The 17,255-nt window shown below is 42.4% G+C and overlaps 1 protein-coding gene across 1 annotated transcript; it reads right to left on the bottom strand.

Moving 5' to 3' along the window:
* Positions 1-895: 895 nt before the first annotated feature.
* On the bottom strand, positions 896-6,021 carry PPIF (peptidylprolyl isomerase F). Its single transcript, XM_088526381.1, has 6 exons — positions 5,854-6,021; positions 5,515-5,545; positions 4,558-4,646; positions 2,772-2,868; positions 1,969-2,044; positions 896-1,155 (listed from the first exon to the last, which is right to left on the bottom strand). Exons 1-6 carry the CDS (start codon positions 6,019-6,021, stop codon positions 1,020-1,022), a joined length of 597 nt encoding a protein of 198 aa, XP_088382507.1. The 3' UTR covers positions 896-1,019.
* Positions 6,022-17,255: the final 11,234 nt, after the last annotated feature.

The following is a 17,255-nucleotide window of genomic DNA, read 5'->3' on the forward strand; positions in this document are numbered from 1 at the left end:
ATTTACCCAATTCTTTCACTTGCAGATTAACCCCTCTGATTCTGCTGCACCAGGGAGGCTCTGTGATTACATGGTGAGTTATAGCTCTTGTTATGAGCCCTGGGAAATAATTCCCAAACTGCTTCACGTTCACAGAGCACACACACAAAAAAAAGGAAAAATTTAGCTTCAAGCAAAATCATTATACTCTGCATTTACTTTGAGTACTATTGAGAGCTGTGCTGTATTCTTCACAGAATTAGGCTTTAGAATAGAGCAGTATTTCAGTTCACAGCTCCAATTAAAAAAAGTCCCATGATGAGTTTGGGCTAATTCACAGTCTTATCAACAGGTAGAGTTGCGACAGTAGGGCTGACTCCGCTTTAAGGAACTTACTTAATTGCTCCATTAAAGCAGATATGGAAAAAACTTTATTTTAAAAGGAATCAGTGGTCTGAGACTACATAAATTAATTGGCATAAAAAACCCAACAATTATACACATTGATTATACTAGCTTAAATGGACTCAAATTTATATTTAGTTGGAAACAGTGTGTCAGTCCTGCTGCAGATAGCCTTAAGAACACCAGACAATGCAGTTTTCCAATGAGACATACAGGAGAGTATCCATTTATTGGCACCAAAGAAAGCAGACAGTTCTTGACCAGTTGATTTAGTTGCCAACTCCACCACTGATTCTAACAGCTGAATCATCCAAAAATTTAAGAATAACACCAACACTGCAGTAACATATGTTTCTGGGTAACCACTTCCTTTCAAATGCGATTGGGCTCTTTATCAAACCAATGCAGCAATCTCTTCCAAGGTAGCTCATTTAGAGCGTTTTGATTATCGTTTTTAATTAGTACCATTCAACAGAAGTATAAAAACAGGACCAAGTTAAATAGCCCCATAATTAAATGTTAATGATAAAAAGGTCCAAGGGTAAATGGCCCCATAGGTGCTGCTCAGGAGATCAGAAATGTTTTATAAATCATTTTTCACAGTATTTAAGTTGTCCTGAGTAGTAGGTAGCAGGTTATGACAGCTGGCCACAGTCAGTAATGACGATCTTTTTGGAGGTCTTCCCACTTCTTGAGCCAAAGCTCTCAATTTTCTTCACAACATCCATTCCTTCCTTTACATGCCCAAAAACAACATGTTTTCCATCTAGCCTGTAACAGAAATAACAAAGGCAGATTTACTTAAAATAATAATAGAAAGCCCAAACCAAACTAAGCTCTGTGAAAGTATAGTAGCAGATCTTTAACAGTGGTCGCCTGCTGATCATCTCTGATTAAGAAAAAAGAAAAAACTACTTTGCAAGTGACCAAAAAAATTTAGCTCTGGACCACATGATCCTTATGAGGGATAGCAGATTTGTTTTGCTTGAAACCCATTGCTTAAAGCTTTCCATATTGCTCCAGACAACAGAAGGAACAATGAATATCCTATGGGCAGCTAGGATGTGGCAATAACCTAGGTTATGCTCTGAATGCCACACCGATGCTGCAAATGCACTCCTGAAACCCTGTAAATGTTTCAACAGCATAGCATATATCTTCAGTTTCTGCTGCAAACATTACCTTTTTTAGAATGAATCTTAGAAGAGAGATTCCAGGTCATGAACTTAATGGTAACTACTTAAATTCAGTATTTTTTAATTTCTGTAACAGGCCATTAGATTCACCAGGTTCCACTTTATACTTAGAAAATGGAAAATCTTGATAAGGGTGAGCACAGCACTGAAAGAAATGGAAGTAAGCTAAGCCAGAAGCAGACCACTACATCCCAAAACAGGGGAGGTGAAATTGAGACAACATTGCACAGTGTCTCTATAAAGCAAATTGTTACCCTCCCTGCTCTCCTCTCACTTTGCACCAAACAATATAATTTCCTTCATAAGTCAAGTAATGTGGAAAACACACACAAACCAAACCCCTCCAAACTCTCTGGATCCAGGTATTGACTTATGGGGCTAAACCTACCAGTCAGTTTTTGCAGTGCAGATGAAGAACTGAGATCCATTGGTATTGGGTCCTGCATTGGCCATTGAAAGGACACCTGGAAGAGCAGCAGCTTATTACATTGGTCTCGTTGCAGGGAAGACGACAGTTTTCTACTACAGATTCAGGCTAACAGTAACATCAGCACTAGACACAGAGGCAACGGTCACATTGTTTCCCATCTATTTCTAATGCTGACCTCTTCCTATCTTTTATTATTCCATCCAGCCCAACCTCTCTGCTACTTTCTCCAAGACAACGAGGTTGACTGTATGTACTTGTACAAATCTGGAACTGGATTAATAGCAGGTAACTTTCACTCTGGCTCAAAACTCAATAGCAGCACTTTCTTGGTATGAAAGAGTAACAATCCAAATCAGGCTATAGATTCAATCAGATGTTATTATGGATGAGTTTCCATTAAAGCTTAAAGATTTAACTTGAGCTTAAAAGGACCTGCCTGTGTTAAGTAGTAGATAAGAAATTCCAGACTGACTTAAGTTGGTTAAAAGCAGTAGTTAAAACTTCGTAATATTTTTTTTTTTTTAAGTAAAACAAGCTAGTTTTACTTATTTTGCATAGTCAAGCACAAAGTGGCAGTGTCACCTACAGTGAGCAGACTTATGCCACTAGTCACACTAGTGATGCTAAACCTCAGTAATATCTTTGTAATTACAAATTGTCCCACATATCTAAAATACCTATTCCTTTAAATATTTCTTTATGACAATGTATCATTATATGCCATAGTCATCAGAAGTAAGATAAAAAATATGATGATTTACCAGGTCCTACATGCTTCAGTATGAAATTTTCATCTTGAAACCTGCTGCCATAAATGGATTTTCCACCTGTCCCATTATGGTTTGTAAAGTCACCACCCTGAAACAGAACCAACTATTAACTTTACTAGCATTCAGGAATTATTTTATATCAGGACTTGCACTATTGAAAACAACCACCTGTTGCAAGTAATAACCAGTGACTTCACTTCCAGCAATCTGTGGCCTTCTCCCAGCAGCAACACTACCCCCTGGTGACCAAGAGCCCATCCCCAGTGTTTCACATGATGGTCACCTCCCTGATGTCACCTTGAGCCATCTCCTACATGTGATGTTCCCACAGGTCCTGCGAAACCCCACGCTGGGTGTCACTCAGAGGCACCTGAACAGTCAGGGCCTGCAGGTGACAGTACCAATTAGGGCATGCCAGCACCCTGAATCACACTAACACACCACCCCAACAAGCAGGGTGCCTCTCCTGTTTAGTCCTGCTTTAAAATAGTTGAAACCGATGACACTCTTTCCACTTATGCAATTAATACAACAACAAACATTAGTTTATCATCTCCTCATATAGGAGTCCACCGCCTACATTTGTGGGGACAAAACAGGCAGGAAATGCAGACTTGCTTACACACAACTTCATAAGTATGAACTGAACTGGCAAAACTGAGATTGGGATTTGTATATTTATCACTATATATATATTTTTTTTTATGAAACCAGTAAGACTTCAGCACTTTGGCTCTGTCTCAGCACATTAAAAACCTGGTTTGCATTTCAAATGCAAGAAGAGTCTTTTACAGCACACTTCTCCCCTTTCTCTTCTTATAAATAGGTCATAGGATGATAACAGGCCTCCTGCTCAGAGTAGTCTATTTTAAACTTTAAATAAATGAACAGGGGGACACCAAGGTCATGACTTAAAAAAGAAAATGTGTTTACCACTGCTCAAGCTGTTTTCAAAGCCATTCTACAATGCAACACTGTTAAAAACTAGTTTCTTTTAAGGAAGGCAGGGTTACCAGGAATCATACAATCCAGTGCACTGCAGTGACAGAAATCCTGTCCACCTGCCAAAAGCACTGTGGGTTTGAAAATCAAAATAATCAGAAGTCTTCTCCCTCTCCTCCCATAAAAAAGTAAACAAGCAAACAGAAAACTGCTGTTAAGCATAGCCTTTTTATAAGAATTTAAAAACATTCATCTTTTCAATCAGAATTACCTTTACAAACAAAATCCTCTTTAGGTTTGCCATCCTTAAAATATATCTCAGCCTACTTGGCTTCCCTTCCCTCTTCTCCTCCCAATTAGAGAGATGATCAGAGAGAAGAAAAAAGCCACACACACAGGCACCACAAACCACACACATTTTGAAACCCCTATCTGCTCTGAACAGATTATGCTGCTAAGAATACAAAGTAGAAGCATTATTTCCTTAGCTCACTTACAGCACAAGGTTGTTTGCAATTCTACACACAAGCTTCTCCCAAGTGCCACTTGGCCAAATATGCCCCATAATAAAGTTTACTGCTCTATAAAAACCCAGAGCCTCAAGTCAGTTTTAAGCCACTCCATATAGAACTTGCATTTGCTTGTACAAATGACATGCTAAGCAACAGCCACAGAGCAAAGATCAGAATTACAAGCCATACTCCTGTCTTTATTCTGTAGGTAGCCAAGGTTATAGCAGGTGTTACTACCGGCCTAGCCAGCTAATTCTACAGCTATCTACCTACATAAAACATATGAAAATTTCATAGAAAAAAAAAAAAAAGAAATCCATTACCTGGCACATAAATGAAGGAATCACTCTGTGAAATGTGGATCCTTTATACCCAAAACCTTTCTCACCAGTACAAAGAGCTCTGAAGTTTTCTGTGAAAACAAGAGGCAGGAGTAGTATGTTGCCACACTTTACATGTAATGTGTTCAAATTCAGGCAAGTTAATTAGGTCCTGACTTCAAATTCTTCAAAAAGTTTATTATACCTTTAGGGTATTATTGATCTTTTAATTGTTTTCATCTTTGAAAAACAGTTTAATATAAAGCTGAGGAAACAAAACTTGTTTTTATCCTCAGAACCAGCTACAAATGCAATCCTTGTCGCTCTCACTTCCATTTTGCTGAGATTTCTCAACTAAAACACAACAACAAAAAATTCTGAAAGTCTAAGACTCCACTTCCTGCCTTTTAAGTTTTCGGTCTCTCTATTAATTGGGAAAGGGATGCTTTTCTCATAGGATACTCATTCACAAGGGAAAATAAAATGGAAATTTCTCAGGACCACTAGAAACAGTGAGGAAGGAAGCACATGAAGAGAAAAGCTATCAAAAACAGAACCACATGTACACTGATCAGTCAGTGACAAGAACAAACCATGTGTGTTCTTAGCAGTCTCTAAGGGCCATTATCCATTTGATTTACCCTTCTCTATTTGTTTTGGGGTTTGATTTTAATGAAAACTAATGGGTGCCCAACCATATTTATAAATCACTGACAGCCTTAACATACATGTACTTCTGTCTTTGCTCACAAATTATAAAGCAGAACTATCTGGAAAAAAAAAAGCTTACAAGAAATCATAACCTCATCAACACAATTTTTGACACTTAGGTCACATTTTTATATTTAAAAAGCAGGAAAGGAACACAGAAATAACATCTAAAAGTAACAGATTTTTTTCCCAGCAAATCACAATCTGTATCATAAATTAAGGCATAAAACCCTCCAGATATGGCCTTACCTGCCGTCTTCGGGACCACATCAGCTTTCAGCTGTGAGAGAAAAGCAGACAGCGAGGCAGTAAGTCCCCCTTTCAGCAGCACGTGGCGAACGCGCCGCACGGAGGCCAGCGCAGCCAAACCCTCTCCGGGAACGGACTCGCCCCAAAACGCGAGCTGCCCCAAACGCCACAGGGCGCTGTTTGACTTTGCAAGCGGTTCGCCAGTAACTAGCTACCACCTTTCCAACCCGCTTTGGGCTCGCCAGCAGAGCCGACCCCAGCGCAGCCGCCAAGGTGACACCGCGACGCGCGCGGGGGGCCCCGCCGCCCGCCCCGACCTTGCCGCGCGCCCCGCGGTACCTCGAGCACGACGCGGCCCAGCGGCTGCCCGTCGGCGTCCACGTCCAGGTAGACGAGCGGGTTCTTGCTGCTGCTGCTGCTGCTGCAGCGGCGGGCGACGCTGGCCGCCAACGCCGGCAGCTCCCCGTGCGCGCGGAGCAGGCGCCGCGCGGCGCTGAGCGCCAACATGCCGGGCCGGGCGGAAGGCGGGCGCATGGGGCGCGCGGCGCCGCGCCGCCTTTTATGGCCCCCGCGGCGGCCCCTGGCGGCGGCGCCGCGCACCGCAGCGCCGCGTAACGGCCGGAGCGCGCGCGCGCAGCCCCCGCCCCCGCCCGGCGCCGTGTGGCGGCCGCGGGGCTACCGCGGGGCTACCGCGGGGCTACCGCGGGGCTGCGGTGCTGCGTGCGGGCTGGGAGCCCGGCCCCTCGCCCGCCCCAGGCGCAGAGCGTCCAGGAGCAGAGGCACTCGTAGCGCGTTGGCCCCTCTCGCTTACCTTGTCGCGAGAGCTCAGCTCTCCCAACCATTCCTACCTTAGCGTGAGGTATCAGCTCTCAGCACCACTCTTACCTTAACGTGAGGTATCGGCTCCCCCAGCACCACTCTTACCTTGCTGTGAGGTATCAGTACTTGCAGCACCGCTCTTAACCTTAGCGTGAGGTATCAGTTCTCAGCACAACTCTTACCTTAATGTGAGGTACCAGCTCTCTCAGCACCACTCTTACCTTAACATGAAGTATCGGCTCTCTCAGCACCACTCTTACCTTTCTCTGAGGTATCAGTACTTGCAGCACCGCTCTTAACCTTAGTGTGAGGTATCAGTACTTGCAGCACCATTCTTAACCTTAGCGTGAGCTATCAGCTGTCTGCACCACTCTTACCTTAACGTGAAGTATCAGCTCTCTCAGCACCACTCTTACCTTAACATGAGGTATCAGTACTTGCAGCACCATGCTTAACCTTAGCGTGAGGTATCAATACTTGCAGCACCATTCCTACCTTAGCACGAGGTATCAGCTGTCAGCACCGCTCTTACCTTAACGTGAGGTATCGGCTCCCTCAGCACCACTCTTACCTTAATGTGAGGTATCGTCTCCCTCAGCACCATTCTTACCTTGCTGCGAGGTATCAGTACTTGCAGCACCGCTCTTCACCTTAGTGTGAGGTATCAGTTCTCAGCACAACTCTTACCTTAATGTGAGGTACCAGCTCTCTCAGCACCACTCTTACCTTTCTCTGAGGTATCAGTACTTGCAGCACCACCCTTAACCTTAGCGTGAGGTATCAGTACTTGCAGCATCATTCTTAACCTTAGCGTGAGGTATCAGCTCTCAGCACTACTCTTAACTTAACGTGAGGTACCAGCTCTCTCAGCACCACTCTTACCTTAACGTGAGGTACTGGCTCTCTCAGCACCACTCTTACCTTAATGTGAGGTACTGGCTCTCTCAGCACCATTCTTACCTTAACGTGAGGTACCGGCTCTCTGAGCAACACTATTACCTTGCTGTGGGGTATCAGTGCTTAGAGTGCTGCAAGTGCTTAGAGTACTGCAGCATGCTTAACCTTAGCGTGAGGTATCAGCTGTCAGCACCACTCTTAACTTAACATGAGGTACCGGCTCTCACAGCACCATTCCTACCTTAACGTGAGGTATCAGCTCTCAGCACCACTATTACCTTGCTGTGAGGTATCAGTACTTGCAGCACCGCTCTTAACCTTAGCGTGAGGTATCAGCTCTCTCAGCACCACTCTTGTCTTAGCGTGAGGTATGAAGGAGTTCCATGTCTGCAGAACCATCTCTGCACTTGTGATGTCATCCTGCCCCTCAGCTTCCTGGGTGGAAATACTAATGTGAGACTGACATCACTAAAAGGAATATACAGATTTATATAGGCTCTTTTAAGGCAGTAAGTTGCTGAGACAAGATAGCATTTATCAGTAGTACTGCAGGCAATCATTGTTAAAAAGTCATTGCTCTTCAATGTAGGAAAATAGCTCCCCGCAGTGATTCTTAACCTCAAAGGAAAGAAAACCACAGGTGATTCTAGTAATTGTACACCTGTGCTTTTCATATTCCCACTATTATAAATGAAATTACTCTGATGAGGGTTTGAGTAATACAACACAGAGCACTGTACGACAGAGACACACAAGGAGAGCACCCTGCAAGAGAAACAGCAAACTTGCAATCCTGCTTAACCCTCTCTGTTGTCAAAAAAGAGCAGCTAAAAGTGGCTTCCTCAATAACATTACTGAACCTTCAAAAAGCTGTTAATCAAATCCCTTCCTAAAATACTGTAGTGAAAATGGCTACTTTATGTTTGGAGCAGAACCACAACATGCAATTGCAGAAAGATTGTGAGAAATCCTATGAAAAATGTGGCCAGGAATGACCTCCAATGAGTTCCATATCTTTTGCCACTTCAGTGGAAGGACATCAGAGGAAGATTTAACAGGTCAAGAGATTTGGGACAGCAAATGAACAACTGGGTGTCTTGTATGGAAGGCTGTAATAACACAACCATACTAGGTCATACCAAAGGTCCATGCAGTCCAAAAGCCTGTCTCATACACGAATGGCTAAAGCAGAGCGAAAACAGGCGAATTGTGTATTAAAGGATAAAGTGCTTTGAACTTCCTATAGTTTCCACTTCAGAGAACTTCCTGAGCTGGACGTGATTTTTAGTGCGTAGTAATCCTTATTGCATTTCTTTTCTACGTTCACTCTTCAGACCTATCTAAGCACATGCAGCTTCCTTGGCAATGAAGTGGATCTAGACCTTGCACAGACCTGTAGCCTGTTGCATCAAGCATCTATTCGTTCTGTATATTGCTTGCACATGCTTTATTTATTGTGCCCTACATCTTGTGCTGCAGGGGTCAGTGAGCAGTTGATTCTCACCCACCTTTGTTACCTTGTGTGTGATTTTTAGACCTCCATCATATCCCTCTGAGTCATTTATTTTCAAGTCTGAAAAGTGACAGCCTACTCAATTATTACTCGCATGAAAGCTGTTCCACATTTCTGATCATCTTTATTGCTCCTCTCTGAGCTGTTTCCAATTTTATGGAGGGGATCTTTGCACAGGACACAAGATAGGGGTGAGCAGTAGGTTTATACAGTTCCATAATAGCAGGGTGCTTTTTTTGGACCCGTTTTCCATTCCTTCCTTAATTATTCTGTCTACATGCTTCCTAAATGCTGTTGCGCATTTAGCGGCATTTTTGTGGGCTTCTCTACCATAACACAAATCTTGCTCAGGAATTGTAGTGCTGAACACAGAGCCATTTACATAGGACATTAAAACTGCTTTTTCTAATATACATTACTTTGTTTATCAACATTGATTTTCATTTACCACTTCATTGCACAGTTGCTTAATCTCATAAGGTCCTTCTTAAATTCCTTACAGCTAAGCCTTTGTTAACTACCCCGAATAACATATCATCACTTACAAAATAGTCACCTGTGAGTATCATTGGTTTAGTGCTGAGAGATTCTAGTTGGTGTTTATAGCAAACATAGCATTCCCAAAAAACACAAACTTCCCTAGGATACACTGACCTGAGTGATAGATAAGGCAAGGAAGATGATCAGCAATGGAGTCTCTCATATGCGTCCACTAAGGCTGTTGCATTACCATGGCCTTTAAGAGACAATTCAGGATTTTTTTTTCTTCACGATGACCCATAAGAAACTCTACACCAAAGAGCTCTGATCGTGAAAACTCACACAGTTCTGGCCCCTAAGATGCTGTCAGAATCCTGCTCATATGAAAGAGTGCAAATTATCTGTTTATTTTGTACAGTGATAAGCAGCTACTCTACAGGTGATCAGAGTTTTTTGTTTTTCTGTTATACTAGATAAAGCAGTGTGTATTTTTAGTTGCCTTGACATACCCTCTCAGCTTCCAGCCTATTTGGGTAAATAATAGCTTAGTGTAAGCTAATCATCAATTTGCTTATTCTTCAGTGACTATTAAGGAAAGAAAAACAAACAAACAAACAAGCCACAAACTCTTCTTAGTGTTGTTTCCTTATAACAGCCACTAGCACTTGGGTGCTAAGTTGGGAGCATGCCTATAATAACAGTCAATTCTGCCCCTGAAGGAGTTACTGTTTAATAGACAAGACAAAAGGTGAGCAAAAGAAAACAGGGCCTTAATTTCACACTTGGGAAGCCCAGGCAGAGCAGCATTGAACTGTTTTGGTAATAGTTCACAGGCAGATCTTAGGCAAGGCAAACAGATACCATTTCCCTCATTTGCAGCCTTCGTGAGAAACACAACATGCTATCCTTCAAGTAGCAATTTTTTATTTGGGAGTATATATTAAATTATTTTCTCTAGGCTTATAGAATAATGCAACTGAACCATCTGTTTTGTTCTACCACCACACAGCCAGGTGAATTACCAATCATGAAGATAAATTGGTGTCATCCTACAACATTTGGCTAGAAAATGAGTACACCTGGCATGTCTTAGGGAAAGCAACAGTGTGACAACATGGTCACAAGTTGAGACAGAGGCTTCAGCAGGGCCATCGGTGTGACTTGGCACCAACAAAATAAGATTCCATCATTCCCTCTCTTCCTCCAACCTCAAAACACAACATAGAAGTCGCAGGGGGATAAATAGCAAAAATGCTTTTGATAAAAGTTCTTAAATAAATATATTTTTAAAAAATATGTATAAAAGGACCATTACAATGTCATAGTAGAGAATTTTTTGCCTAACAAAAAAAGAAAATGAAAGAAATACAATACCAGGATTTTATATTGGTAAATTGTGTACAACTTAAACATCTTTATAAACAAGACTATGAGGTAAATGAGTACATATCGCTACTATTTTTCGAAGATGGACTAAAAATAGAGTGGATTTTCTAAAGTAACAGAGGGAATAAATGCTTGAAAAGGTGACTTACATTTGGGAATTTTGATTGTAAGGGCCTTTAAATGGTGCTCCGTTCCATCAGACAGACACCACACGGTTGGAAGGTGATGCAATTTGCATTCCTGGTTGAGCTGTCCTACTTGTTTGCCTCCTTGTTTGCAATGCAGGAATATAGGTTAATCATGCTACTGGATCTTGGGCTGCTCCTCTTAGCAGCTGTGGCCAAGATGACATTTTCCTACAAAGCAGCCAGAAGAGTGACCTTTTTTCTCTAAAACTCATCCAAATTATTGACTTTCACCACACTTTGATAGGCTCTTCATGGGGAGCACAAACAAAAACTCATGTTATAGACCTCCAGCCATTAAGCGGATTTTCCATGAATATCACGTGATATCCCGTCATGCAGGAAATTTCCATGGAATCAGTTTCAACACTTGCAAACCTTTGCATGTTGTGGTTATTGCAAGGACTCTGCTCGTGAAGGTTATGCAGGGACCCAGATAAATTTTAAGGGGCAGAGCAGGAATTTGTGGCGGGCGGTGGCAGCTGCCGGAGCACGGAGCGGGCAGGAAGGGTCATGGTTTCCTCAAACATTTGGCTAGTCTGGAAGAGGGGCTGCGGGCAGTGATAGCATTTATTCAGAATAGCGATTGGAATGCAGGAGATGGTGAAAGAGCTTTACAGTTTATCAAGTGATTGCAGTCAGAAATTAAATCACACAAGAGCCCAAAGGGCATACATCCATACATATATAGATAAAAAGAAAAAATGCTAATAAATATTTCCCTGATCAATGTTTCCTCTTAGGAACATGTAGTAACCCAGCTCGCAACGTGAACCTTCTCTCCAGCACATACTGTACATAAAGGGGGGCTTCCCCACATGACTTCTTGTTAATTACCTACAAATAGTCATACAAGGAAAACCTTGATCCACTCATGCTCCTTACAGCCATAATTAGCATTTGGGCTTCAGAAGCTGTGAGTGACATTGCTTCTCGGAATTCATTACTCAGCCTCCTTGCCCAATGTATGGAACCTCACCGCTCACACGCCAGGTTCCGCGTGCCCTCGCGCAGCGCCCGGGCACCTTGCAGCTTCCTGAGGATCGCTCGTGCGCTGCACGCGGGCCAGGGACAGCTACCCAGGGGCACCGGCCAGCTGACCGGGCACGCGGGACGGTTAAAATACGCGTTTTTAGGTAACCACAAATACAGATGTTTCTCCCAGTGGGATTTACAAAGCACCAGAATGCCAAGATGGATCATTTGGCTTTTTTTTTTGTGTGTGTGTTGGGGGAGATGCTTTGCATAATTATGAAGGAAACAGTATTAATATATGGCAAAAGACATTGGTATTGGAACTGTTTATGGAATTGATTATTTTTGCTACTTGATCTTGTATAAATGAGAGTTTGGGGGTTGGGATGCATTTATTGAAAAGGGAATTGCTTGGGAATTACTCATGGCAAAGCGACTGTTAACATCTACGGGCGCCAGCAGAGCGCTGCCCCTGCACTTGGTCCCAGCTCCGAGCCACACGGACTTTCTGTTCCTTCTCCTTCACCAATATATAGGAACCTTTCCTAAAATTATTTTCCTTACATTATCATATATTCATGACCCTTCTCCTTTACTCTGCTGCTTAAGAGCTGTGCTTTTATAGCTTCATAAAATTGCTCTATTACTCCTGGGTTTGATTCTCCCCTTTCCTGTATGGTCACCCACTCTCCCTTCTCCCAGACCTCTCCTGAAAGCTCCTCTTGCCATAAGCAGCTGCGTGACAAATCCGGCATTGGGGTTTTCCTGGAATGTGTCTTGGATGCAGATTTGACCAATGACTCCTTGAGGTAGCGGCTTCCTCTGCGCGTTGCACGAGATAATCACCCTGTCTACAGCAACCTATTTCTAACAACAGTTTTGAGACATCTGTTTGTTTTTAGTTCTACAACTTCACAACAATGGTTAAAAGCTAAAAATGGCTAGGCAGCGTCAGTCACCGATTTGTATAAAAATCATCCAGAAATCAAGTATTTGTATAGACTGCAAAAATACAACAAATCTATAATAAAATATTCTCCTGGAAGCAACCCTCACAATACAGAATGTCCTTGATTCCTTCCTACTCCTTCACAGCCTCGCTCTGCAGCGAGTTGCTTTCCCTGCTATCTAGGGACATGGATGCGTTAGCTAGCAGAGCTTCGTGACGTGGAGGTGACATAACTGCACGTGACAGTCAGCTGGACACGTAACGTCCCACCAACGGAGCTAATGGGCTGTCAAGCGCTAATTAATAACGGTGTCACGTTTACAACTGAAGAGTAGTATTTTCATATAATGAAATGTTTAGTGAAATATTTAAAAGCTCATCATAAGAATTCTTATTAGCATTAAAAGGACTAAGAAAACGTTTCTTTAACTTCCAGCTGTCATCAGCCCGGTAACGGCAATATGAAAATAATGCTACTTCACAGAGGGACCATCACCAAAATTTAGAAAAGACAATTTCAAGCAAACTATGATTTACTATGAAGAAACATGTTCTGCACAACTTTATGAATTGGGTATTTTCACTCTCACTAGGCACAAACTTGGATAATTAGATGAGTACGTGGGTAGAGACCAAAATGCACTGATTTGTATATTAAAATTGTTCAGATTAGTGCAATTCATCATTCTGAGAAATACAGAAGTAATGAACATAGGGAATGCAAGCATTAATTATAAATGTGAATGATAAGACTAGTTGTTAGAAACTTGAATCAGAGATATTAAAAAAAAAAAAAAAAAAGGGACCTTGATCCACCCCCATGGAATTTCACCCACTGACCAGAACATAGTGAAATTCAAAAAATTACACTGAAGAAATAGATGGATACTAAATGATGTTTGATATGTCTAGGAACACTGATATAAAATGGGAAACCATACAAAGAATCAGTCATGCAGTAAGCAGGGTTAAAGTGGCTCAATAAGAAAAGTTCAGGAGTAGCCAAGAAGTAAAGAAAAAGCAGTGGAGCAATCACAGGCTGCATTAATGTGTACGGAGAATCTGGGCATGGGAAGAGCAGGAAAAGGAAAGCCTACAAGGATGCGGAACCACAGGGTGCATTTTCATTTCCATTAGAATATTTGCCTTAAGCTAGCAGCCAAAATAATTTCTAAGGAGCACATCACCTTTAGCAGTACCCAAATCATTTAGCTACCCACCTCCCACAAGCCTCAGGATCAAATATTTCTTCCTATATTATCATATGCGTTTTAAAATGAACAACTGCTTAGGACATGATATGGTTTAGATAGACTAAAGAGGTGAAAGTTTTCATTTCCAAGGTATGTCTGTTCTCAGAGCTTCCCACACAAAAACTTGTTCTGTGTTTTGTTTCCTAAAATGACTATAAAAGCATTCATCCTGCTACCTATTACATTAAAAACGTTTTTGTTAACCTTGGGGGTATTCTAGCAGTTTTTCCAAACCAGATGAGGAAAAACTGAACCTTACCAGCAATTTATATTAAAAAACAAACAAAAACAACAAAACTTTTCCAAATGTTTGACCAGGTCATGTTTGTTAGAAGTAACTGTTTTCCCAATAGTTTATATGTTCATAGGTGAACAGGAGACAACTGAAACACGGCATTTCCAGAATGATCTAACAAGATCCAATAAACATTATCACCTATTCTCAAATGCATTTTGGCAAACAGAAGAGTCTAGGTTGTAATAGTTAATTGAAAAAAAAAAAAGAATTGTTCAACACTCTGATCTGAAGGAGAAAAAAAGAGGATTTATCATCCTGACTCTCTTACAATGTCCAATAAAAGCACACAAGCATAGAGACACCGTAAGCACAGAGAAACTATACACATGTTTCTAGAGAAACAAACTTTACTGAATATAATGGCATCCATCAAAAAATACATTGAGAACAGTAATTGGAACAAGATCCCAGAAAAACCAAGCAGATCTGGTGAGAGCTTAATCTCTTCTAGTACATGCAGCAAGAAAATAGCATGCTTTTAACAGAAAGAAAAAGGTAAATAACAAATTTACTCTAATTTAGGGAGGCAGTCTCTGGAAATGAGCACTCACTACCTGGTAAACCACCCTGCGGCTCCCTCCACGTCAAATGACCCGCGAGGCCCTGCAGGGGCCATGACATGATTGTCTGTTTGCTGTAGAAATAAATCAGCACAACGGGCTGGCTCCTGTGCAGGAAAATTCAATGCACTGATGGAGACAAGGTACCCCACAGCAGATGTGGAGGTCGGTTCCCATATAACAAATCCTCTCAGAAGGGCCTCATGCGAAGAGCGCCCGGACCCAGCGACAGGCACAGAAGAAGCATCCCGTGTGGAATTGGGCAGATTCCTGCCACATGGAAGTAGGGAGCTATAACAAGGGGACATTCTGGTGGCAATTCAAAATGTGAAATGGAAAAGTAGGTGTACATGACTGGAGACTGGGAATACGGGAGGATTTGAATGGATCAGGATTTAAGTGACAGGGAAGCTGGTGTTCCGTTTCAATACAGGTGCAAGCAAAAGGGTAGATACAAAAAAGAAAAAAAAAAGGGCAAACCATTAATTCCTCCAGAAGAGGAAAACAATGAAGACAATGAAGGATGATAAATGAGAACATTATGTAACTTTTTGTACGCCGTCCAGCTCACTCCTTTAAAGGAAGTCAGGCAGCTCTGTCTGCATGCGGCAGTCCCAGCGCCAACAGAAAACAAAGCCGGGGTGCCCAGCGCACGTCTCCAGCTGGAGACCTGGGCTCCTGCTCCTGTGAAAGGCCAGATAAGCACGTGGCAAAGGACAACACAAATAAGAAGATTCAGAGATCCGTGCTGATTGGGAAGAGCACAGAAAAATGGTGGCCACTTAGAGCGTTCAGGAGCTGCTCAACAATGATTCCCATCAACAGGGATCACAGACAGATACAAACATACGTGGCTGTGCGGAATCACACAAAGACAGAGCAATGCCTGGAGTAACACTGGCAAAATGTGGGATGGGAGACACCAGCACGAGCTGGGTGTACAAGTCATACCTACCCGGGAGTCCGCATGGTGCCATCTGGGAGAAACTCCCCCGTTTTTGCCTTCTCAAACTTCCACGCACGCTCGAAAGACGTACAGTGCTTATGGACAATGGAGTTATTTGTCCTCCATCTTGGCCATGCTGAAGCCGGCTTGCACGCTGCCCCACCGAGCCTGGCTGGGAGCTTCCAGGGAAACAAACAGAACACCAAGAATAAAGGTCTCATTAATTAGTGACTGGAAAGGATAGACACTGTTTTCTATTTCACTACTGAGGACCCTGTAACTCCTCTATCTTACCTTACCTTAATGGGAAGCAAAGGCAGCAAAAATTGAGAGTCAGGAACAAATGTTGAGAGATCTCTCGTCCAGCTTTCTCTGTACGCACCCACCAAGCACAACTGGAAAAGCTGGAAGGATTTGTGCGCTGCGGCGTCACTACTGTGTGCAAATTGTAACCATATTGGATGCTCTAATACTGAAACAGCGGTTGTTCCTACAGAGCCTAACGCCCGTCTCTGAACACGTTAATGCTTCGAGGCCGAGTGACCGGCACCCGCGAGCGCAGCGCACGGCAGGGACGGAGCTCGCCGAGGCGCCAGGGAACGGCGTGCCCGAGCGGCGACGGCGACGGCTCGCGGCCCGGCCTGCCCCCTTGCCCCGGGAGAGGCACTAAACCTGCTGATAAACCCTCAGGGACCTTTTCATGGGTTCCTGTGCCGGCCAATAAAGCTGTATTCTCCTACCCTGCACCTTTTCCATCCCTGTTCATACCATCCTCCTGTTTCGGCAGCGAGCGCAGCTCCCTACACGAGTAACCTGCAAGCTACCGTGCAAAGCGGGAAGCAGAAGGGGGAACTTGGCTGTTTCAAAAGGAGACTGAAAATTTACAAAGCACCTGCCAGTTAGCCAGACCTTAATTTTGCAAATTTATTTAGGAAAAAAAAAATAACATGAGCAAATGAGAATACTTCAGTGTTACAACAGAGTATATAAATGTCTAGCAATAGTCAAATAATTTGATCTTTAAATACAAAATAACCACATGAACACCTAATATACAGGTTTCATCTGAATACATATTTATTAGATAAATATTAGGTTGTCACATCATCTAACTACATACAGTTTTGCAAGACTAAAAATCACAATTATTTTTCTGACCAGTTTAAAGTATGAAATGATTGCATTGTACTGTACATACAATGTACAAACAAAGACAATGGCCATTTTTGCATGTTACTTCAGATTGTACTTTTTTTTTTAATTCTCCTCTGATCATGATATCAAAAATTGTACAAAGTATGAATTTGGTTACAATTTTTTTTTTAATCCCCTTATTTTTCTTCATTATTTCTGTAGCACCCTAAAAATACACAGGTGATAGACTAGTACACGTAAGCTAAATATTACATGTAGATAAAACAAAACAAAACAAAGGATCAGAGTATATTACAGAAGTGAAAGTGAAACAGATGCTGAGACT

This window comes from Tinamus guttatus, unplaced genomic scaffold (assembly GCF_059628265.1).
Source record: "Tinamus guttatus ecotype Peru unplaced genomic scaffold, ASM5962826v1 Tinamus_guttatus_pri_ptg000246l, whole genome shotgun sequence".
Taxonomy (NCBI): Eukaryota; Metazoa; Chordata; class Aves; order Tinamiformes; family Tinamidae; genus Tinamus; species Tinamus guttatus.